General features: G+C 34.1%; 1 protein-coding gene across 1 annotated transcript in view; it reads right to left on the bottom strand.

Moving 5' to 3' along the window:
- Window positions 1-24,537, bottom strand: part of LOC124357475 (ankyrin repeat and sterile alpha motif domain-containing protein 1B) — a 137,593-nt gene extending 113,056 nt beyond the window's left edge. Inside the window, exons 1-2 of the mRNA XM_046809311.1 lie at window positions 24,330-24,537; window positions 3,533-3,613 (exon numbers count right to left, since the gene is read on the bottom strand). Coding sequence (XP_046665267.1) covers window positions 3,533-3,613; window positions 24,330-24,433 — 185 coding nt within the window. The 5' untranslated portion in view covers window positions 24,434-24,537. The remainder of the gene's footprint in view (window positions 1-3,532; window positions 3,614-24,329) is intronic.
- Window positions 24,538-24,601: the final 64 nt, after the last annotated feature.

Raw genomic sequence — 24,601 nt, 5'->3', positions numbered from 1 at the left:
CTGTCACAACAGTGCGACGACCGCACTCTGCATGTTGTATACAGTTACGTCAGTTTTGAACCTCATGTTTGAAAAAGTTTTAATGGGGATGTTATATCTTAAAAGTTAGGCCATACTAGTAGGGGAGAGTTAGATAAAACGGGATACCATTCTTGTTTTTTTTTTACCTCGGAAAATATGTTAATGAAAACAACATATTACTTTTTTATAACTATAACATTTATTGAAGCACACAAAAACATATTTTTGACTATTTTTAAGGACTGTACAACAGTACAAAAATAATTTACCAAACTCTTACATATCCCGTTTTAGCATACCTGGGTTGGGCAAAACGGGATAGGGATTATAATGTTTAATTTATGTGAAAAACAAACTGGAATGCATAATGAACTGACATAAAACTGTAAATTAAAAATTTACAGTTGGAAAAATAACAATATCTTCAGCACTCAAAGACTTAAAATTAGTTCTTTATGTTTAATTTACAAAATGGAAAAGAAGATCTATTTATTTAGGTCTATAACAGAACAAAAGTCGCATAAAAAGGTGTCGTCCTCTTCTTCGGCATGAGAACATGCTTCGTGAGCCCATCCTTGGCATCCAGAACATTGGATCCAACCTTCACCAGCCTTAGAATCAACGTAGGGTAAACATATCCTGACACATAGTGGACGACAGTTAAACACCTTCCTGATAACGTGGAAGTATGGAGTCATAATGACTGGTTATTCAGTACTCAAATCAAATTGTGTATAACTGCAGTTAACGGTTCTGAGTAGATCGAGAAGCATCGTTGGGGGATCAGAATACTTTGATCTGTAGTTGTGGAGAACTGCGTATAAAGTGTATTTATTTACAACTTTACAGTTTGACCAGTTGGATTACGAGACGGGGCAAATAGGTGGCTCTGCCGAACAAGTATGGATTTACCAATAAACTTCAAATGAAAAAGCTCAAACTCCGGTTTTCTAACAACAAATAGTACGCATTACCAAAGAAAAGCGCTGACAAGAGTACGCGCTACTAAAGGAAATCGCTAACAAGAGGATGCAGTACTAAAGAAAAGCGCTGACAAGAATTTGCACTACTTAAGAAAATCGCTAATAAGAGTAAGCACTAACAACTAAAGCGCTAAGATGAGTATGCAGTAACAAAGAAAAGGCCTGACAACAGTAAGCACTACTAATGCAAATCGCTAACAATAGTATGCACTAACAACTAAAACGCTAACAAGAATATGCACTACCAAAGAAAAGCACTGAAAAGAGTACGCACTGCCAAAGGAAAGCCATATATGCTTTATTATCTGAGTCACTACTATGTGGAATGCTCTGTATGTAATTCCACTTTGAGAATGGGTCACGAGAGCTATACATTTATCCGATGATGTCTGGTTAATACCGCGCATTCAATTTTTACACACTGCCCGATTTGGTTTCGGATACAGTGTCAACAAAAAGTCCGGGAACGGCATTTTATTTGTTTAACTGTTGCAGATAAAGCATCGAAACTTTACACATAAGTACTACAACTAAAAATCTACTTTGTTAAGCAAATATCAATGTTTCCATCACGCTGGGGACTGTCCACAAAGTCAGAAGAAAATTTCAAAATGTAAGATATGTAGATCATATTAAAGGTCTTTATTGATAGAGTAAAATGCGGCAAACTTGACCTAAAACGGACAACCTAACCGGAAATGGCAACCTTTGCTTGAATTTGCAATTACTAAGTAAACTGTCCATTTTTGGTCAGGTTTGCGGCAATGTACTCTACTACAATGCAGTTTCAAAGTAGTGTGGCATGTTATAAAAGTGTCAAAAAGGTAGCAACTTTCTTGTTACTACGAGTACTATAATAAAAATCGAGATTTGTTCACACCAAAAATATAACTCTTATTTGTAGAAACGTAGGCAAGCGAGTAATATTTTAATGTACTTTCAATATTGTAGTTTTTTTGGTTATTTAAAATAACCAATTTTGTACTAAGGATATACAGTGTGTTTTAAATTTTATGGACACTGAAGGATCTTGGAAACTATATGAGATACAGTAAATATTAAATGGATAAAGTTGTGCGTAATAACATGTGTGACAAAATAATATGGTCAAGATGATTATTAGTTGCGTCGTTCACTCGCTGCACAAAAAAAATTATTTTGGTCAAAAATTTCAACCTGTCACAACTCTCTTATTAATATGCTTACCTATATTTAAATAGTTTTTTATGTGAAATCTGCATGAAATTTTTCTAATTTTTAAGTATTATAATTGTCAATAATGTTCAAGACCAGCAAGCAGACAACCCATTTTTAATTAATCAAAAGAAATTAGTTTTTTTACCGATTTCTAAAATACAGTCACATCCTACAATAATTTTAACACTGCGTGTTAATCTGCGTGTATAAACCTTGTTGGTGATTTATTGCAACATAAAAATATTCAAAGTTTTGTGAACGTGCAGGCAGGCGGAATGTTATTTGTTATAGTAAAATAAGCTGTGTTGAAATTTAATTGGGTTGTTTAATTATTTTATATTATGAGTTTTATACTTTATAAAATTTTAAATTATGATACTATTTGAAACTAACGTGCAATTTTGTTAATAAATTACAAAAATGTCAGTAACAGTCATTTTTAGAGTGGCCCTGTCTGCTAATTTCCATATTTTACTAAACAGCTGATTCCAATTCTGTGTGCAGTCAGGTCTACCAATTATCCGAATAGTAGAAAACAATTCCTTTCACTCAACCATACAAAAACCGGGTTTTTATTAATTATTTGATGAAAACTACGTGGAAAGTATAACATATATGGTATTTATGTATAATATTCATAAATTTAGTTTCTGTCAATTAAATAAAAAGTGGATCGTTGTAAGTGAAACAAACATGACTCGAACCCTACACATCGTGCTTGCTGGTCTTGAATAATTTATAATTATTATAACATTTTAATTACAGCTGATAACCCATATTTAAAACTGTTGGAGGGATGCCAGTGACTGTTGTGCACGTTTTCTTGGATGTACATAACTTAATTCTCGGCTTAGGAGAATCACTATGATCATCAATGCTACGTATGGAAAAGTGCACACGAAAAAGAGACTTTTTAAATTCAGTTTTACTTATGTTGTTCAGGATGAACCTCTGTTGCAAGCGAGCTCTGTTGTCAACACTACGGAAGCCCTAAGGACTTCGGCCTATTAATTAAAATAGAAATTATTTAGTACTGACAGCACAAACGACATAACGTTGTAACAAGAAAAAGAGGTAAAAATTTATTGTCAGTTGTATGGAAATTGCTACGCTGGATTCCTCTATTCATTAGTTCTCGGAATATACTTATCACGAGTAAAGCCAAAAAGTTAGGAAACAGTCACTTTTGCTCTGTGATCCTCAATGATTTATTTGTATCACTACAGAATTGACTTCTATAAACTGATAAAATACTAGATGACTAGAAAGCAGCCATTATATCGTCCACTTGATTACAACACAACTATGCATGTCTGTGTAATGTGCCTTACTTGTGGCCGTTGAGAGCGGCATGGTGCAGTGCCGAGTATCCGCTGCTGTCCTGCACATTGGCCCCGGGTCCTCTCCGCAAGCTGCAACACAACAACGATCAATGTATCAATGTATATACCAGGCCACAATACAACAAGCGATAGACGCTGTCTTGCATATAGCGAGATCGACAGAACAATACGGTAAAAGTGAATTTTGACACAGGTGCAGAAAGAACTTGAGTCAACTTTCCTATCTAATCGATGATTTCAGTTTGGCATGCACATGAAATAACTTTGACACTACAACAATTAGATGCCTAATACAATACATTTAGACTGTTTGCATTATTGTCTGGTTAAGGCAGCCCGACTAGGGCTTGCAATTATTTGATTTGGTTGATGATTTATTAAAACTGAAGGAACTACGATGATTCTTCAAAGGGTTATTTCAATAAAATAACGTTTTCCCTACAAAACCAATACGTGAAATCGGTTGGCTAGCTCATTTTCACTATTTCACATTTGAACTGTTTACTAAAAATATTTAAGCAAGTTATTTGAATTATTCATTTCTGTATTAAGGGCCCAACAGTTCTTTCGTAAATCATGTCGTTACCTGTCTGTATGTCCTTCCGTGTAATAACTCTTGACAGATCCTAGAGACTTGAAGCTTCGTACATAGGTTACTCTGGGTCCAAGGAAGACCTCTACTAATTATCCTAAGCCAAAAGGTCAAATAGCAACAGACAAGTCACTAATCCGCGAGAAGGTCAGAGTTAGTTCGGTATAGACTCTTTACGTTCTGCTGGACTCGGTTGTATAGGTTTATGTACATATACATCCACATACATTAACTCGCAAGCGTAGTTCAGCTAAAATAATATTCTATATAGCATAACAATAACTTTTTTCAACATAAGAATAAGAATATCAACAATTTGTAAGACATTCCGCCTGCTTACTTGCCCAAAGTAAAAGTTTCTCTTTGTTATTTAAAGCTTTCAAACGATACACGAAGAACCACTGAGGTTTTTCCGTAGCTTTGAAAAAAATAAAGTGAAAAATTATTATTAAACGTTCTGAGACCACTTTGACAACTTCTATGTATTGAATACAGAACTAATTATGAGTAATAAGTATATCGTCTAATAGTTATGCAACTGTTACAACCTTTCAATTCAAGGAAAATAAGTGAATTCTATTTAGTATAATTTCGCATTTGAACATTTCACCATCAAACCTTCTCTCAAACATAACAAGGTTTTAGGCAGTAAAGGAAAGATTTTTTATAAGTAAATTATTTATAAGTAAAAGTAATCAATTTTTTTACAAAATGGATAGACACCATCCAATTATATTGCGGACAATCGGCATAATTATTTAATTAATATCTTGCGATTTTATATGAACATTTTTTGACAATTGAATTAGTAGTTTCTTCCTCTTTACCTTGGAATACAGCAAAGAAATAATACGTCTATGAAAGGGCGGGTTTTATTTCCTTGAAATTCGGATATGTTATTCTACAGATTTTAGGTATAAATAATATTAATGGAAAGCACATGAAATACAAGTCTTAGCATAATTTAAAATGAATAATCATTCAAATCAGATGGTTCTAAATCTTAAGCGAATTGTATGAACTGATAAACAAGTGCTACAGTATAAATATAGGCATTAGTGGCGATAAGTATACAAATTAAGGTTAGTTAGTACCATTAACTAACATTAATAACATTTCAAAATTTTAAGTGTTGCATCCCTTTACGCGAGTAAGCACAAACTGTATTTTTCTAGGACTTTGATTTATTAATCCTTTCCAACTTGCTCTCTACTATAAAAACTACATAGATGAGAACCCCCAAATGTTGCACCCTCAAAAATATTTAAATTATTTAACACTGATAAAAAGACGACAGCGATAGGTAAAAAACACGTGAAGGGGTTGTCTTTAAAAGGGGAATTTGAACCCTCCGGTTGCAACCTCTCGGAAGGTTTTTGTGGCCGAGGTTCTGATGGGACTTGTTCACTTCATCGCTAGAACGAGTGTAAACTTCCATTTAACATTAAATAGGATAAAAGTTACTATACTCGTCGGTAACCAAGAAAGGGATTTTACATTTGTTCACGCAATAATGGTTTTTACAATCGCTAATCATGTACAGCCCCCAGCAGGATTCACTTCTGGCTGATTTGTACATTCTAGGTGAACCTGCACGGGTTACAACTCAACCCGATGTGTCACTTAAATCTGGGCAACCCTATGTATATCCAGGAGGAGCACATCAGAGATATAGGGATAGGTCTTATATACTGCGGAGGATGACTGCTCGAGTTGGTGGGGCTCCCTAATGTTACAGTTGCTAGCCTAGACATACGGGTACGCTTCACATGCCTGTTTTCACTGGAGAGGATGGTACAGATCTGGCCTCCCTTTTTTCCAAGGAGACATTACTCATATTAATTGCCAAAATCCTTCCTCGTGGATCCTGACAGGAGACGGCCCATGTCCCCAACATTACCCATCTAGAATATTCTGTCCCTTCGGAAGCAGCGCAAAGGTCCTTTAGGACTAAGTGAAGTTTCTCAGCTTATTGTCATAAAAGAACAAAAACCACGTACATTATTAACAATACAAATTATGAGTAAGTCTACTGAAATCACCAGGTTCATTACCCAGAAAACTACGCAGTTCTCTTTCATGGTCGTGTTACATTTTCATGAGCCAGCTTTCTGGCACCGCTCAAGCAATAAAACCACCAATTGCATATCTCCTAACATACTGTGATCGTAAATTCACTGGCATCGTTATGATTACAACTTTAAAAATAACTATGATGAAAACCGAACACACATTCAGGCCAGGACTAGAAGCATTCACGAGTATAAAGGTGGCCAAAAGAGCCGCCGCGGCCGAGATAAACACACGATCGCAACTCCCAGTTAAACTCTGCTCTGTTTGAACTCTTGTTTCTAATTTTAGCTTCTGTCTGTGGCTATTTTTCCACCACTGGAAACACTATGTTAATTATCGATGCCAATAGAGAGGTGACAGATTTAGTGCACCGAAAATTATAACCGGTATTACAACTCTGAAATGGTAATTTATATTGTTCTAATTATTTATTTATATAAAAAGGGTTTTACGTCAAATTCAGATTAATTTTACGGATTTGTAAGGAATTTACGTACAGACGCATCCCATATGCCTCAAATGTCCCTCACTGGACCGAGGCCAACTGCGAAGGCTGGGCGTACAGAGGACGTTCCTTTCATGGTTGGCGTATAAGTGGACTGTATATCATCATACTCCTCTTCCAGTCAGACGAAATGTGACAGACTTGATTTAGGTAGATTTGCTGTACAAAATCAGCCTCTCGCAATCACCCTCTTTGTAGCACTTGGCGAAGATTTCTGCATAACTTCAATGAACATGACCCCCAGAGCCCAAAACCAACCTCTTATACTATAACGCGCCTCTGCCCAACATTAACTGTACCAAAAAAGGTTCAAACAAGCTGAAACTTGGTACAAACATTTATCTTATAAATGTGTCGGTTAAGTTCGTTAGCCATTACGTTTTAATATGGCGGTCGTTTAAAAATTAAATATTAAAAAAATATGCAATTTGGTACCTCAGGATTCGAGATATCGATTCCAGATCAATTCCACTACTAATTTTCCTTAGGAATATTGAAACAAGTTAAAACTTGGTAAACATATATTTACCTTATAAATAATTTGACTAGTTCGTTGTCCAACTTAATACGTCATATCTTCGGACGTTTAAACGTTTTTAAATTTAAAACTCCGTAAATTATAAACCTAGAGAAAAAGCAAAAAATGTGCAAGAATGCTTAGAACATTTCATAACCTTCTTGCTATACAAATCTTTTTGTATCCCGAACCTTATTAGAGATATAATGAGATTATGTAAATTCCGTGAGAATAAATTAATAACATTTCAGTTGTCACAAAATCTACCTACTTCTTCCGGCTGAACAGGAAAAACTATCTCTTCAACTTCCCCACGGTCACGAATTATCCACTAAAAAAGTTCCAAGACATACTTCTATATACATACTACTTTATACACGAAACATTTTAGACGAGTTACTTAGATGTTAAAATTGGGCGTGAAACTTCATTGAAATTTAAAATGGTAACCATTGGTCAATTAGTCGTCGCTCTTCAGGCCGATGTAGGGCGAACGCTAAGCCTCCCAAGCTGACTAGAAGTTAGCGTGATTTTGACCTTCGGTGTTCTGTTTTATTATTTTATCACATTTCGGAATAATTCAAATAAATCGACTTCTCGGTTACGTAGACCTAGTGGACAAAAAAGCGTTTAATGGATTCCGGATTGTAACATAACAGTCAATAAACAGAAGACGTAAAACCAAAATATTCATAATTACTCACCCTCATCCAAACTCCGTGTTTATTCGACCTTGGACTTATAGGTTCAGGTGTGTGGGAGCGGTGCTGCGGGAAAGAGCGTGCCATCCCACATTACTTGAGTATGTCGCATATAGCCCTGGCCCTACCCCTATTAAGGGAACAAACAGGACAAATGGCACTAGTTAGGTCGCGGTCGACGTCGATATCACACAGTGAGGATGACAACCTCAGACTGCTGCTGAGTGACGTATGTCAGCGGTATTCAGGTGTATGGGGCGATTCTCCTGGTGCATCCAATAAACAAAACAAAAATATTGTTTAAGAGAATAGCATCACCTTTTTAACGAGTCGTTGTGGTGTAGCTTGTGGTTCTTATCTCACAGGACTGAGTTCCACATTCATAACTACCATTGATAAAACGACACCGACAGTATTGTAGTTGACAATAGTCAGTACAATGAGCGAGTTTCCCTCACAAGGAAGCAGCCTGCTATACTCGCGATGAGCATTCATATAGCCTAAACATCAAGGCGGAGGAGGATGCACCACCACCGCAACTTACCCGTATTGTCCATCTTCGTATATAACAATGTTGTATGATGTACTACGCTACTGTTCGCACCCTAACAGTGTGACTGTCGCAAACTGAAACTAATCTCAGTTTAGTAAGACTGACATTTAAATTGGGCTTGAATTGATACTAAGCGTCGACGAATTGTGATAAATGTAACGTCGACCTATCGTTTTACCTATACTTAACCTCACAGTGAAAATTGAACATAATCACATTATCGTCTTTATATTTTTAGCACGCGGTTTGTTCAGACAATACATTAAATAGTTACAAAAATACATTATTTATTATTTAAACACCCTTTTAGACAGCACGTGGGGACGATTTCATGAATCTGAACTTAAAACGTGTACGCATTATATTAGATGGTGAGTTTTAAACAAATGCACAAATCTCCACCTAGTGAAGCAAAATGCAAACAGTTGATGTGTTAGTTTATTTGTACGCCGCCAGGACAAACAGCTGATTAACTCTCATTGTCAATGTCACCGGTCACTCGGTTACGTCAGTGGCCAGTGTCCTGGGCTTAACGTGTTTATTTCGCCAACCGCAGGACACAACGAAACGTGTTTACTTGTTTTTATTAGTAAAAATTCATAAATTACTGGACCTAATTTAAAACATATTTACAATTTATATTTAATTAGAGAGCGAATTTCAAGAGCAACAATGTATATTGATATAAAAATTCTAATTTCATTGATTTTGGTTAATACATACGTCCCAATTCTACAATTATTTAGTTCAATCTAACTAGCTGCCATACAATATAATTTGTAACTGATGCTTGTTATTGCATGACACATGAGCAAAACATAGGCTCGCAGCTTTAACAACAAACATGACACAAAAAATGTGAACCATATGGTTTTCAATTTATAAATAAAAATAATTTTAGTATAGAGTACAAATGAACAATTTGTCAGTAAACAAAAGCCTGTAAGATTACTAGTTTCTGGGTGAATCAAGTAGTATTAAATTTCAAATTTGTTTTGCGCGGTTGGTGTCGGGAACTAGGTGTCTTATGGAATTTCCACAACGCAAATTAATGGTGTCTATTTTTATTATGGTTTTTTTCACCTTAATGTTTTTATTGTTTTGGGATTAGTGTGATGCTGCTCATCCATAAGACAGTGTAATGAAGACATATTATTTATTGTGCTCTGAGTCACACTAGCCTGTTATTAAAATGAAATTTTTAACTACTTTCACGCGAGCTAATTATAACGTGTAATATTTAATACAACGATTGTAATACGATTAATTCTTTTAATTTTATACATATATGTACTATGCTTTCTTGGTGTTACTCCAATATAGTTTTGTATCTGTGGGCGATATATATACATGTATATACATATATATATGGGTTTTATGAAAACACGTTTTTTTTAGTTAAAACCGATTGAGTGTAAGTGGTAACTGCAGTAACCTGAGCGTTAGCACAGCCAAGACGATGACGCGCGTGACCGTCGCAGTACGGGGGCAGTATCTCGCGGTACAGGATGACGTGTGTCTACTGCAGGCGGTTTCCGGGAACTGGGGTTACGTCATAATAAACCCTGACATGAGCCGGCCCAGTCTTCCTGTCCAAACACAATTTATTTCTTCTCATCTTTCGATTACGGTTTCATGAGCGAGTAAAGTAAAAATTTCACAACATGGATGGTTCCAAATAAACACAAAATGCTCTCTCAAAACAAAAACGTATTTTGAAAAGCTGGAACATTATTTTTTTAACTATAATTCAGTTTTAAACCACTATATCAACTCAAAAAATGTATTAATATGTATAAAATAAATTGTGCTTTCCCTTTCTATAATTGTTTTGTTGCCACGCCAATATTTAGGAGGAAACAAACATTGCTATATCTTTTGATGGCACTACTAGTACCCAAACTTCACACTTCACGGTTTATAGAATTAATGAAATTGTCATTATTATTTAAATGGTATTGTTATTTTGATTGTTAATTATTTATAGTTCATTTTATTGTTATTGGCCTTTTCTGCTTCAAAATTTGAAAAATGACAAACTTTTATATATAACCATTACTTGTACATAGTCCTAGAATTGTTATTACTTGGCATTGCTAACATATAGTTTTTTATTTATTGTTGTAAAATGTCACCTTTCTGCTCAGTTTTTGTATACAATGCACAGGCTGAAAATAGTGTAATGCTTGTGAAATTAAATTTTCTCTTTTTTCTATTGGGTGAAAAATTGATGGTGGTGGAAAATAGAAATGGATGATTGCAAAATGTTTCAAAACTTGTAAACATGTGACTGTCAACTACTTTTCCCGCTCGCGCCCTGATTGGGATCTGTGAGATTTATGTACCGGTACTTAAATGTTGACTTGAATAAATAGTTTTGAACTGGAACTTGAACTTGAAATTTTAATTGGATAATGGAAATTTCTAACATTTTTAAAAAGAAGCGGAGCTAATCTTTGTGCACTTTAAAAATTGTATTAAACATCATAGCAAGGGGTTTCCTACCGTTACAAGAACATTAATGTCATCTTGTCACAAAAGTGCTGTACAGGATGACACAGCAAGAGTCAAAAACTCTTGTTTTATGACTTGCAATAAAATATAGTTTTGTTTTTGTGGTACTGATGTTTACTGCAGAACGACCAAAGAATGACGCGGTGGTCGGGCGAATGTGCATTAAGTAATAAGATGACTCAATGGGTAATTTTCCTCCGTTTATTGATTATAAATTGTGCCTTGTACCTTTGGGCGTTGTTACTAACGGAAGAGGGCCGAGATTGACACTAAACTGCTCAACCAGAATGAAATATTCACTCTTGTAAAGTGTACAGTATGACTACTGCCTATCTATCGTGTCTATTGTGCATATCTATGTGGTAGTAAAATTAAGGTAAAATGATCTTTGGAAACCACGATGTTCAAAGGTGTATAAAAAGAGACTCAATAGGTTGCAGAAAGGAGTATTTCTCCCAGCGATCACGTGGACCTCAGTTATACAAGTAGGAATTCCCGATGTCGACATAATTACAGACTCTTAGATACAATAGATCCTGAAAAATTTTCCAGGAATGGTGACTTCTCTCAAATTCTTGGTCATGAGGTCCAGGTAGAAGATTCTGATGGCGACAATCCTGTAAAGAATGCTCGGATTCTGAACCATATTTTGCAATGCGGGTACAAATATGCAAGGAGATTCACCTTAAGGCGACTTCCCTCGACGATTTTATTAATCATAACAATGTTTACATTATTATAACGACCAGACTCAAATATCTGGATCCGATTCAACCATACAGGTATAGAGTCGAAGATAAGCAACGCTTCTGCTTGCAATCAATGACATCGGAGATGGGAAAAAGTACCGTCATATCGAAAAGCTTCAAGCTTCAGGCTCTGGTTCTAGAACGGGTGCGATGTATTGATGGAACTTTTACAGTGCTCATCACTAACCTTTTGGAACTTTTAGGAAAGCAGTCATTCTATAGAGACTCTCGCCCCACATAAAATGTTTTCTCCGGTAGCACCCCTGTTGGAGACTAAGACATTATGTGGTGTGCGGTAACGTTGTTTTGAATGCAAGAATGCAGTTATGAAAGGTTTTCTCCGTAACATTCAATCACCTCACAAATGAGATGCTCAACGCTCACAAAATGTTATTAGTAAAACTAGAATTTAACGTAGCTAATATGTATAGTAGTGAGATATTTTCATAATGACGATTATTACCAACGTGATGTGTTCCCGACATCATCCCCCTCTCTATATCTGTGCAGCATTACGAGACTGAGTACGATAACGACTTTTCTTAAAGAGCATCACAGACTCAGGGATTCTTGAGGATATCTTAGACCAGGCTCTAGATGCATAACCTACAGAACCCCTGTACGGGAAGGGTAGCGGCACTGTTGGAAATCACATGGCTGGATGTATCTAGAGGGTTGCAGCAATGAGAATTATTATCAGTGAGTAGTAAGAGTTTGGGAGTACTTAGACTGTAGATTTCCGCATAAAAGCGACGTTTACCAACGGTAACCAATCAGGTGGCCATGAATTTCTTCCCTAGTTCTTAAAGCGTGTACATGCTTCACAGTGAAAGTTGTTTCTTAAATATGTTGCGAAGCCAAATTTGGTAAAATAAGGAGAAACTAGTTTCATACATAATGATCGCCAATGCTTTATGCCGAGTAGTAAAGGTTTCCATTAAGGCTCTGTTGGAGTTTATCGCCTTTCGGCCGAACTGCGTTGTTGTGAATTTATCACAAAGACACTAAGGCTGGCTTAGCGTACAATTGTAACTTCCTCATGATGTCACCTGTCACAGCCACGACGTCTACATATCAGTGTAGCTTGGCCAATAAGAAAGGTCTAACCCATAAAACTAAACAGTGAATCACGTAAACAAAGATTCAGGAAATAACTGTAGTTTGTAGTCAGTAGTATACACTATTGTTTTTTCTGCTCTATTTTAAAATATTAATTTTAAAACATACAATTGTTTACATTAGCCCTGGGAGTTGATAGCGAGAATAAAAGAGAAATTTAATAACAAATTAAAAGACACAAATTTATGGAAAATTAAAAGAATAAATCATTAAATTAAACTAAACCTTCAACTATATAATCATTTACACTTTTGCTGTTTTGTTAATTGGTTGTCACAACAGGTTCCTTGCTCAATCAAGCCAAAACATCTAGTTACTGCAAAACGTTGGTTCGCTAAAAGAGAACAAATCAACTACTACTACTTTATTTGTATTATACAAAATAAATAACAATTTTAAATTATTTTTAACTAACACCTAAAGTATAAAACTAGTTTAGCCATTTAAAAAGGAATTCGAAAAATCGCCAATATAATTCTATAAATTAAATGTGCAACTCGTTTTTCAGTGAAGTTTATCTTCAATTTCAATTTGTTTCATACTAGCTGAGCACCACATCAACACAAAATATCAGGTCTTCTGTGGAGTACCAGAGTTTTTCGATACCTGAAAAGAGTGCAGATTTTAATCCTCGAAACTTAGTGCTTATTGTCTTAACATATAACGACGGCAAATGCCCCAAATCCAATTATCCTTTCAAATAGTCCAAAATTCAAATTTTAAACAAAGAACAACGTATCGACTGTAATGATAAAAGCAAACGACGGATGATTACTCATCACCACCCATAGCCCGTGTGTACTCGACTCTTGGACGATGACAAACATTCTGATAAGATAGCCCAAGTTTCCGACAGAGATACTGCTTCTTCGAGACCTCGTTTAGATTAACTGGCCTAATTTTACAGCCCCGTTATGTAAGGGAAATCTAATAAACAGGTCAACTTCCGATAGGTTTTAAGTGAACTTTCGACGCACTAGTTTGAAAGTACTGGAGTTCTTTACATGATCTGAAAAGTGATTTATACGTGATTCAACGTACGAATGTTCAAATTTTAAAATAAACACGGATAGGAAGGTTTTTTAGCAATGAGTAAAAATGCCTACGTGTCGCATAACCGGCTCCGCAGAAGTTGCAAGCACAAGTGTCTATAGCTCACTCATATCAATCTCGATATGTCCTGGGGAACTGTTTACTTTCCCTCGACAGACAAAAGATAAATCGTGACAGTCTACTGAGTGTGATAGACTCAAGCTAAGCTAAATCCCATGAATAGACATGCACCATCACAGAAGTCATTCTTGCCTATGTAGAAATGCAGATTCATACAACATTTCAAATCTACAGGCGATGTTGCCACAACATAAATTCACATTTTGTTCATTTAGTTAGGTTACATAACAGTGTTTAAATAATAAAGTTACGATGAGGTAGGAAGGACGTTACAACGCAAGGACACGCTAAAACCAAACATTTAATTTTTACTCTATTAATTTTATTTATAACAAATCTTGTTATAATAAATCTTAAATTGAATTCTTTAAGATTTGAATTTCACATGTGTTTTACAAGGGATGGGTAAACGCTATTCTTTCAAATTTCTAAATTTATTTCATTTCTAACAAAATTAACTAAACCAAGTACGAACTAACAAAACTGGTAATTGCACATCGGGAAGACTGAAAGCCTGACCATGACGTTTGCAAGTGTGTACGAGAGAACGCTTAAGTAGGAGAGCGAGGGTCCGTCCGGTACCATGGTTCTCCAGACAGAGTATATCTACCACCTGAGTGTCCCTCCTAATGTAGTACTGCTCTTGTGCCAAAACCAAGTGTCATTTGTATCGTAGGTTCGATAGCAACTCTATAAACGTGAGCGGCAGCCTCTAGTACACAAGCTCATCAAAGTCACTGTCCTCTTATCATCTCGTGGAGGCTACGTCCTTCTCGGGAGGGGGGAGTTCGATTGAACGCGGATAAACTGATCATAATCTCGCCAGTATTTAATAGAAGCAAAGATCACCCATACAGTTACATACAGTTGAAACCCCGCCCGTCGAATTGTGAAGTGCTCTGACACACTACTTCTACCGTAGGTACAACAAATATAAATATATTCTTCAATCTTAGGAAGCAAGTATAATTAAATTCTTAAGCTAATTTGGTGTGGCGGAGTATAAGCACAGATAGTGACGAGGTATATAACCTCAAAGAGATACGTATGTACTACTGATACTGATGTATGGGTAGTGTAACTCCGCTTGAAATAGCCGCACTCCACACTTTACACTTAGTGCAAGCTAAATTAATGACTCTGGAGAATAGGAATATGCTTTTGATCCCCAACCAACCATTCCAATATCTTCGAACTAAAATATCGTGTCAATAAACGCTATAAGTATATGTATAACTAGAACTGAACTTATACTAGAGTAACCCGCACAAAAACAGTCCGGTGATGGCTGACGCGTCTGTATCTGTCCTCTACATTCCACTTCTAACACTGTTTGCCAGCGTTACGCATGTCTCATTATGTTGCAATAAACAAACAGCATCAACTGTTTCCGTACACAGATATACGTACATTTGATTTCACTCATCTGGTTTCCAGACAACATGCAAATTAAGCAGACAGTATAATATGACCATAATCACGTCATAGTGGGAACAGCTGGTGATCGACCGTGATATGGCAACACCGCGGACTATTTTCTTACAGGTTACACAAGTAAAATATTTAAAACTTGTAACAGAGTCACCTGGGTGAAGGGGACCAAAACATGTGACAACGCTGCGCTACCTGAACTTGACACTGCCTACGCATAACTTTGGGTTACTGGGGGGAGGGGGGCGCTTAGAAAGCTCCCCCATTAACAGCACTATTATGCCTGATATAATTTTTTGAATTATTTAGGTATATTTTTCATTAATTAAACAGCTGTTTTTGTCAAAACATAAACACGCTTATTAAATTAAAGTAGTTATAAAAATAATGTTGCTTATTTTATTGTAAATGCTGTAATACATGGCTATTAATCTGTATTGTGACAGTGAGGTTGTGAAATGTAGAACTTTGTTATTGTAGAATAAATACGCACAAGAATTGTACGTATATGTTTATTCTTTATTTACAAAAGTTAACAAGACAACCCATTTAATTTTTTTTAATTTTCATTCAATCACTTACTAGTCATTTTAAATATTTTGTTAACTTTGAAATTATTGGTTTTCAGGATTTCGGAAAGAACAAACCAAAATCCTACAAAAATGCTTAATCTAATTTGTACAAGAGTACCAGTAGAACGATGGAGTATAAAAACGTTGATGAATATGTTTGGATCATGATGTAAATGTATAACATGTTGTTTAGTTTTATAAATGTGTGCTGAATATTATCGTCTTCCCCCAATCAAACTAAATATATCAATAATAATTTAATATTTACGATAATTTTAAAGTCATACCGTATGGCATGGCACTGGCCCGAGCACGCTTAGATAAATTATATTTTGATAGAATTGCCAGAAAGCCTACTACTTCATTGTTTAAAAACTCTAAGTCTCTGAAATCGGAGTTGTATCTATAAAGGGTATAAAGGTCTTTCTTTGAGGATATAATCAATTGTCTACTAAGATGCTCCACACTCTTCTCATTTGGGAGATTCGATCCAGCCCCACTTGTGAACTATAATATTATTAATTAGTATAATTTTAAGGAATGATACAGTTGTTACGCTATGTTTAGTAATGTTATGTAGTACTTACTACTTTGACTCAAACATCTTTTACTTAGTTTATTATCTAGTATATGAAAAATTGGAACAGCTCTACTGATATTTCAAATACTTATTTTGTTACTACCTATTATTGTAGTTAGTAAATCTTTTCCTCGCTTAAAAAATAAATACATACAAAGCACTTATAGGCAGAAAACCATACAAATTTAAATGATTTTTTTTTTAAGTAAATAAGTATTTATTTATTCAAAAGTAAAAAGTACAGTAAAGCATTTCTTTTTAATCAAAAGGTGTCCGTATTCTCCACAGTGGTACAGTATCTGGTAATAATAAATGCGCAGATTGTAGTAAGCTAACTTTAGTAATGCAGAAGTACTGTACATTCATCATCGCTAGAAAAGTGTTATCAAGCCATAACAAAGATAACAGTTTAAATCATCTGTCATCATTGTGTGCGCCTACACGCCTACTCCTTCCTCGTTGATGTGAATTCTTGGCAAGAAGAATCTCGTACTTAGGCACTTCACGAATACATCGACAAGCAGTATTTTGTTTTTAGATGGAATCAGAATTGGCACACAATTATACACCTCACAAGATCTACCATGGGTTCAAATACAATAACGTGATTGCACTCGTGGGGGTATTTAAGAGAGCAATCACTTCTAGAAATTATTTTGTTTTACAATATTGAGGAATAATTAATCTGTATACCAAGGTTCACAAATACTTTTAGCTGTCGAAATGTTATCTGAGCATAGTGTTATCCTTGGTAAAATTAAAACAAAATATACAATGTTGGTTATGACGTCCCGAAATAAAAGTCAACGTACCAGTATCTCTGTATAATGGTTTAAAACATTTACTGTATACATTTCTTAGGATAAATATAAACTATAAACTGTATAAATATTTACAAAACGCATGAAAGAAAAAGGAAAGTGAAGATTAAAACCCAAAAAATATACACTATAAATAAATATATACTACATATAAATATATACTATATATAAATAAATATATATATATATATATATATATATATATATATAAAGGTGGGAATGCTAAACTACAGTACATTCTGACTACGCTTTTCAAAAACTAAATATCAGTTTCTGGAATGGCATTTTCAAGTGAGTTTATATTTTGTTTAAGACGAAACTAATATAAAATCTATATCATACATACCAACTAAGAAACCGTGATCAGTCTCTATCTAAATTTAAAACTGATCGAATTTCTGGAATGATAAAGGAAATCTACAACGTAAAGCATCTCCTTTATATTGCTGCACAAAAACAACATTCATATTGGCTTAGCACTGAAAATCGGAAGTGCATTAATTAATTATCAACGTCGAAAATGAGCATGAGTTTGCAAATACAAGCCACAAAAGTCGAGTTTTGTTCAGTTTGTTACATAAATAGCAAATAAAGTCATTTTTAATCGATATCGTTTGTTTGGTTCTGTCAATTTTTTAGTTTCATATTTTTCAAATGAGGAATATTTCACAATTTCTCTTTTCCTTTACTTTTAACACGAATATGCATTTCATTATGGACTTCCAAGTCCTGTAGTATACGCCGTAGAATCTAGAGGCATATGACTATGGTCTCTCCTTCAGATTAAAAAGAAAACATTCTTTTAGTAAATCTGACAATGTCACAGACTTGATTCGTGGTATCTGGAGTCCACGTTTGTATGAAAAGATCGGGAAAGGTCGGCGACGAAGACGTTCAAAAGGAAATTCTTGCATAGTTTTGACACCAAAGACACCTAGGCTACAAAGAGGCCTGTCTGGTTTATCCAGCAGCTGTTCAGTGTAGTCTAGATGAAGATGTGTTCTCATTGTCTCATAATGTGCACAATGTGGACTACAGGAGTTAAATCTGTGACTGTGTCAAATTTTAGACGGTGCACTAAGCGGAAGATGAAAAAGAGCTAACTCAACATAATGCAATGAATCACCACCATAACTAAGTTATACCGAGTCTCATAGAGACGTTTTCTTCTTTTCTCACTAGATTTAGTTGATATAACCGTTATTTATGTGGCAGACACATTTTGTGTCACGCTAAAAAAACGTGAACCACGAAAAACCTATCATTACCAAATTTGTTGCTACCCTTTCACTTAGATCGATCGATTCACTTCTTAGTGTATATTTATCTATACATTTAACGACAGTAAGAATACAATGTTTTAATACAACGCAATGCAATGCAAATTGTATTTGCAGTCGCCTCCTCTACTATAAATTGAGTATATACAAAAGTTAAAAATGCTATTAAAATGGGCTTTCATGGATAGAAGAGAGACAATGGTTGTGGAAACAATAATTATAAACGGTAGACAAGGTGGAGACGAGACGATCGGCCTTGGTGTCCATTAGGTCATACAAGAAACGCTTCACATCGCATTGTTGTTGCTCAACACAACTGACTACTGACCTAGATACTTCACAGGTGTGAATAACACGTGACATCGAGTTGTGTCTGACATAACTATCGTATCAACAATCGCAAAAACATGTTTCATCTAGACGCGATAATTAAAATATAAATCAAATCAATAAACTACAACTTAATTCTATTTAAAATCCAATGTCTTCGTGTCAATATGATATATCTTGGTTGTGTTTATTTCATATTAAATAATACTTATCATACCGACAGGAACCATAAGTTTCCCGAATATGGATAGCCACGTCCTCCTCCGTAGACTTATGGTTATAGTCTCGGATCTCTAACCGAGAGATCACGGGTTCAAATCCCGGGGAGGTCCATCATGTACTTTGTACTTTAATAAAAAAAACCAGTGCACAACATAGCTTACGCTGAGGCTTAAAGGAGATAAAAAAAATGGTTAGCCATCACCCTTCTACGAATATACGATTATTCATACACTATATCATGCTCTTTTGTCCCAAAACGTTTCATCTGTTGTTTTTTTTTTTTTTTTTTTTTTTTTTTTTTTTAGTGGTGTTATATAATTAATTGGTTCTGACTGGAACTGTGGCATGGTTATACACAATGGAGGTTGGATTTTGTAGTTTGTGGCTGTTCATTAGGTTAATGATGGCCAGACCAAGGCATTGTATGGTGTAAAAACTTTATATTATATGGGTCTAACCACAAAAGAATCTAGGTCACCCCATGGTTGATGAATCTGATAGAAATTAACACTGAAATCTAAATTCTAACAGCTTTAAAATACTCATATGAACAAAATCTTCATAGCTCAAAATCTCCAGGAAAAATATGAATTATTAAATAATTTTTGTATTAAGAAATGAACAATCATTAGTAATAACAAGGCAAAGTTCACTCACTAATTGTGTATAGGTACTCATCCTTTACTTTCTTTCACCTTAAAATAAGTCACAACTTTTTTAAATTTGGTTTGTATGTAGTTTATAGTAAACTACTTTAGAGAAAGAGATCAATTGAAGCGTTCAACATGTGTTGTACAATATTTTATAAATTACTTGTAGAAAAAAAATACTTAACAGTGTTGTCACTGATTCAATACACATCTGATCTTACATATTTATACATTGAAACTTTAATGTTATAGTTTGAAAATATATTACCCTGAGGTTTACAACAATGTGATATGACTGCAGACCAGCATATCAAGGATGAGTCTCTAAACCAGTTAAAGTATAAACTGAATAATTGACGTAGGTATCTTGTCACACATTATGTGAGTGTAATAAAATAATAGCATTTCTCTGTTGATTGCCGCACCACGAGTACTATAAGCTTGATTACTGAGGATTAATAAGATACTCTACTTGTATTCTGATAGGTACCAATAACAAAAATGAGCCTCATGATTAATTAAAAACTAAGATTGTAATCATTAGTTAAGGCATATGCGTGATTTTACAACACATAATTTGACAGTGAATAATTTTTAAAATTTTAATTTCATAATATCGAAAAACCATTTTTTTTAAATAACTAAGTCGAAATCGAGACAACTGACTTAATTAGGGGTAAGTATTGTAGAATTAATCTTCAGAGAGTACGCTGGTGTCCAAAGGACCCCACATAAATTTCTTTTTCATATTTCTCAGTTTGTTTATTGCGGGAATTTTTGGTACTCATTTAATTTTATTTGCCATCACTAGGCTTCAAGTCCCACCACTGCTGCCTTAGTTTCTTAGTTGTCAGCTATCAGCTGAGTAATAAACAACTTTATTTGTCTTGTGTGCTGTTTAAGGTGGCTTCTCATCGTTGTCTATATTTAATTAAATTGGTTGTCATCTAATTTTTGTAGTTATTTGTGAAATAACATCATTTTCCTTATTGACCGAAGATAATTTTTGATCAATAGCCAATCAAAAATATTATACAATATTATAAAATCAGTGTTTTGAATTGCATACTCTATATTTCAATGGTCATATTTTGCCTAATTTGTGATTTTGCGTAAAATCATACAATGTTTCTGCATATAATAATGTGTTAGCTGCTACATAGTTCTGCATGCTAAACTTTTAAAAAACTTGTACACATAGCTATTTCCAAGAGTTTACATTTTTTCATCAAAATTATAGCATTTTGCTAGAACAAATTTATAATTGTTATATTGTTTTAACTAATATATTGCAGTTCGCAAGCACTAATTGTCTAAGGAAATAAACAAAACTTATGTAAATGCAATTCATTTATATTTTTTCAAATAGGGTACAGCAGACCTCTATTTGCCTGTTGGAGGACAAAAATATGTGTGCCTTTTAAAGGTTAAATATGGTTTTATTGATATCTTTGAAAATAATAGTGCCTAACAATAAATAAAACTGTTGCACACAATTTAAAAGCACTAAAATAAAATATAACTCTTACCATGAAAGTATAACTAAACTTCTCTCTCTCTCTCTCTTGGTACTTCGACTATAAATCTCAAAATAGTTTCAGAAATATTAGTCAGTATTTCTTTATTAAGTTACCAATAAATGCTAGAGATAGTGTTACATAGTTTAATAGTCAGGAAAGTTGGCTGAAGTGAAATATTTATATTGTATAGATAATTACTTTAAAAATTGACTTATTTACATTTTTAAATTATATCTTTAAATGTACTTATAGAAGTAATAACTATGTATGGCTTGTATAAATGTTTAACTTGTATACAGCTTAACTACGGTTAAAATACAATTTTTTATTGTAGCCTAGGTGTTATTTTGGTATTTTGTAAAGTTTTAGTATAGAACTTTTAAGATACTACTAGGCTATATTTTTATTTTTAAAGGTGAGAATGTACGGTATGTATAGAAAAACATTACTGAGTTATATTTTGAAATTGTACCTAGATGTTCGTATTTTTAGTAATACTAACAATACAAAAATTGTATAAGCCTAACTGTACAAAACCTAACAGTAACAGTGTATAACTTAATAATATTCATATGACAATATTTTTCATTAATATGACAGATTTTATATTTAAATTATTGATGTGTTTTCAAGTAAATTTAATATAATGTACGCTGAGATTTAACAAGAGACTAATAAATTGTAAATGAACGTGTAGTATATTTATGTGTGTATATGTACACAAGTGATTATTAAACATTTTCCTTACAATGTCCATTACAGCCTGTTCTTTTAGTGACAATAAAGTTACTGATTAGGTACTGAATACAACAAACCTTTGTCCTTCATACACAATATCATAGAAGCAAACACTAGACAACTTCACAATACTGGCTGAGCATCAATGAAGCATATGCCTCAAGATGCAGAAATATTTATTTCTATCTATATGTCCACACGATATCTTGAGAGCGAACTGACCTATAGACTTGAAATGTTGCATGAAACTTCATTTTACATAAGCATCACCGAGTTCGATGATGGTGCATGAAACTCATGGGACCATCAGTACCCTAGCCTAGGTGCTTAAGTTTGCTGAGCGTTAGCAAACTTTTTTACATTGGTCTTATGGTTAACCATGTTGACAACGACAAATCTTAGAATACATTTTTTTTAAACAAATTGAGTACAATCATACACTATCATCACTTGGTGACATGGTGAGTTCAACTTTATTATTTAAACATTGCTATAAAACCCAAATTAATGAAAAAAACATGAATGTATTGTGTGGCAGATATCTTGAGAAAGACTACCTTGATAGACTTTAAATTTTGCATAAATCCTTATTTCTACACAGATGCAAGTCTGTACATGGGATTTGGTTGTGTCATTGAAGCCTATTACCAGTTGGCTAGCAAATTTCCTCTTTTGTTTGTTTAGGAGATGTAAACATTTATTTTCTGTATGACTGTCTTCCTGTTCACAGGCAATCTTAAAAATTAAATGTGCTATACATTTTAAATTTTGCATGCAACCTCAGCAAAGCTTGTTAAGCGACATGTAATGTGGAATACCAGTACCTTATTTATTTTTGAAGAATGCAAGTTACTTTACAAAGGTGTAATCTCACATGTATCAATGTGTCTGTATCATTTCAGTTCACTACAAAGAGGGGAGACTAATGGAAACGATAAAACACAATTGCACAGCAATCATTACAGAAACAGACAGTTCACTTACTTTAAATTAACAGGAACCTAGGTGAATTGTCTGAGTAAGTTATCATGATAAGATTCATCTTGGCAACAAATCATGTAGGTCCTAACCCATACATGATACAGTCACATTTATAATATTAGCCACATCTAATTGTTCTACCATAAGCCCACCTGAAAATATATAGAAAAGTATGTGCTGTTGTATTTTTTAATTCTGATTTTAGTCTCCAGCGTTTAGCCTATTTATGATGTTAATAAATTTTAAGGCCTGAAGGAAAGGCTGCATATTTATATTGATAGGGCAATCTTTGAAAATACTGCACTATATAGGCAACTTTATGAACTTCCTAAACATTTTTCTTCATTCAATATTATGTCAATATGTTATTCAGTTTACTGATTACAGTATATAGTAAATATCACTGAGAGTATTTTGTCTGAATTATAATCTGATCAACTATCTAGAGTCTAGCATATACCAGATCTCTAGATATTCCATTAGAAACGGTAGCGTTTGGTAACTATACAATAGCAATATAAGGAATGACTTTAATGGCTCTTTAGTCATATAAAATGTACTCCGTTGAGGTATATAAGGATAAAAACTCATCCATGTTTCTCAAAGTCTAAAAATTATCGTTGTAAAAGTAGGCTACAGAAAATTAATTACAAGACAGGTACAGTTATTAAAAGTGTATCCTTGTCATTAGCCAAAACCGTATGCAAACTTAAATTGATTACAAAACTTATTGCAATAATTAAATAATCGTTAGTATGAGGCCATATTCATAACTTGAATACTTTGTCTTAAAATTATGTATAAAGTTAGTATTATCCCTTCAATATGTTACCTATGTACTTTCATAACAATGTATACGCTATATGAAAAATGTAAAAAAATATTATCTTTAATAAACTTTCCAGTAAATTCCAAATTTCTTTATAGCAATGTTTACATAAAAATTAATAAATAAAAACACAAATTATTTTAATCATGTTACATTTTAATTTAAAAGAATGTTTTACCAACTCCTTGGACTGGTTACAGCTCAAAAATATTATTGCTTAAATATTCTCTATATATAAAAGCAAGAATATGTTGCTAATTCTTTAAAATTATTCAGTAACATAATGTAAATACAGTATATAAATCTTATTTTGACGTGTGGACATTCAGCCCTACCTTGCAAGTGGGCCACTCCTTTTTGCTCTTTGACTGAGAATTTTTTCCACAACTGGTGTATTCCCATTTCGAGCGGCTTCTAATAGTTCTTGGTCTTTCCCCATGGCATCTAACTAATAACATTTAATTCAAAATGTCAAAACTAAAATCACCATTCTAGATTTTACTACACTATCACAATTTCATTGATCCAACACTACCATTTTTGTCACTGAGCGCTCGTAGTGGTAAGAAATGGAATCAACTCATCAGCTGAAATCCCACTTAAATTC

The sequence above is a fragment of the Homalodisca vitripennis genome, chromosome 3 (genome assembly GCF_021130785.1).
Source record: "Homalodisca vitripennis isolate AUS2020 chromosome 3, UT_GWSS_2.1, whole genome shotgun sequence".
In the NCBI taxonomy this organism is placed as follows: domain Eukaryota; kingdom Metazoa; phylum Arthropoda; class Insecta; order Hemiptera; family Cicadellidae; genus Homalodisca; species Homalodisca vitripennis.
Note: the sequence above shows the minus strand (reverse complement) of the source record. Positions and strands in the feature narration are given on the sequence as shown.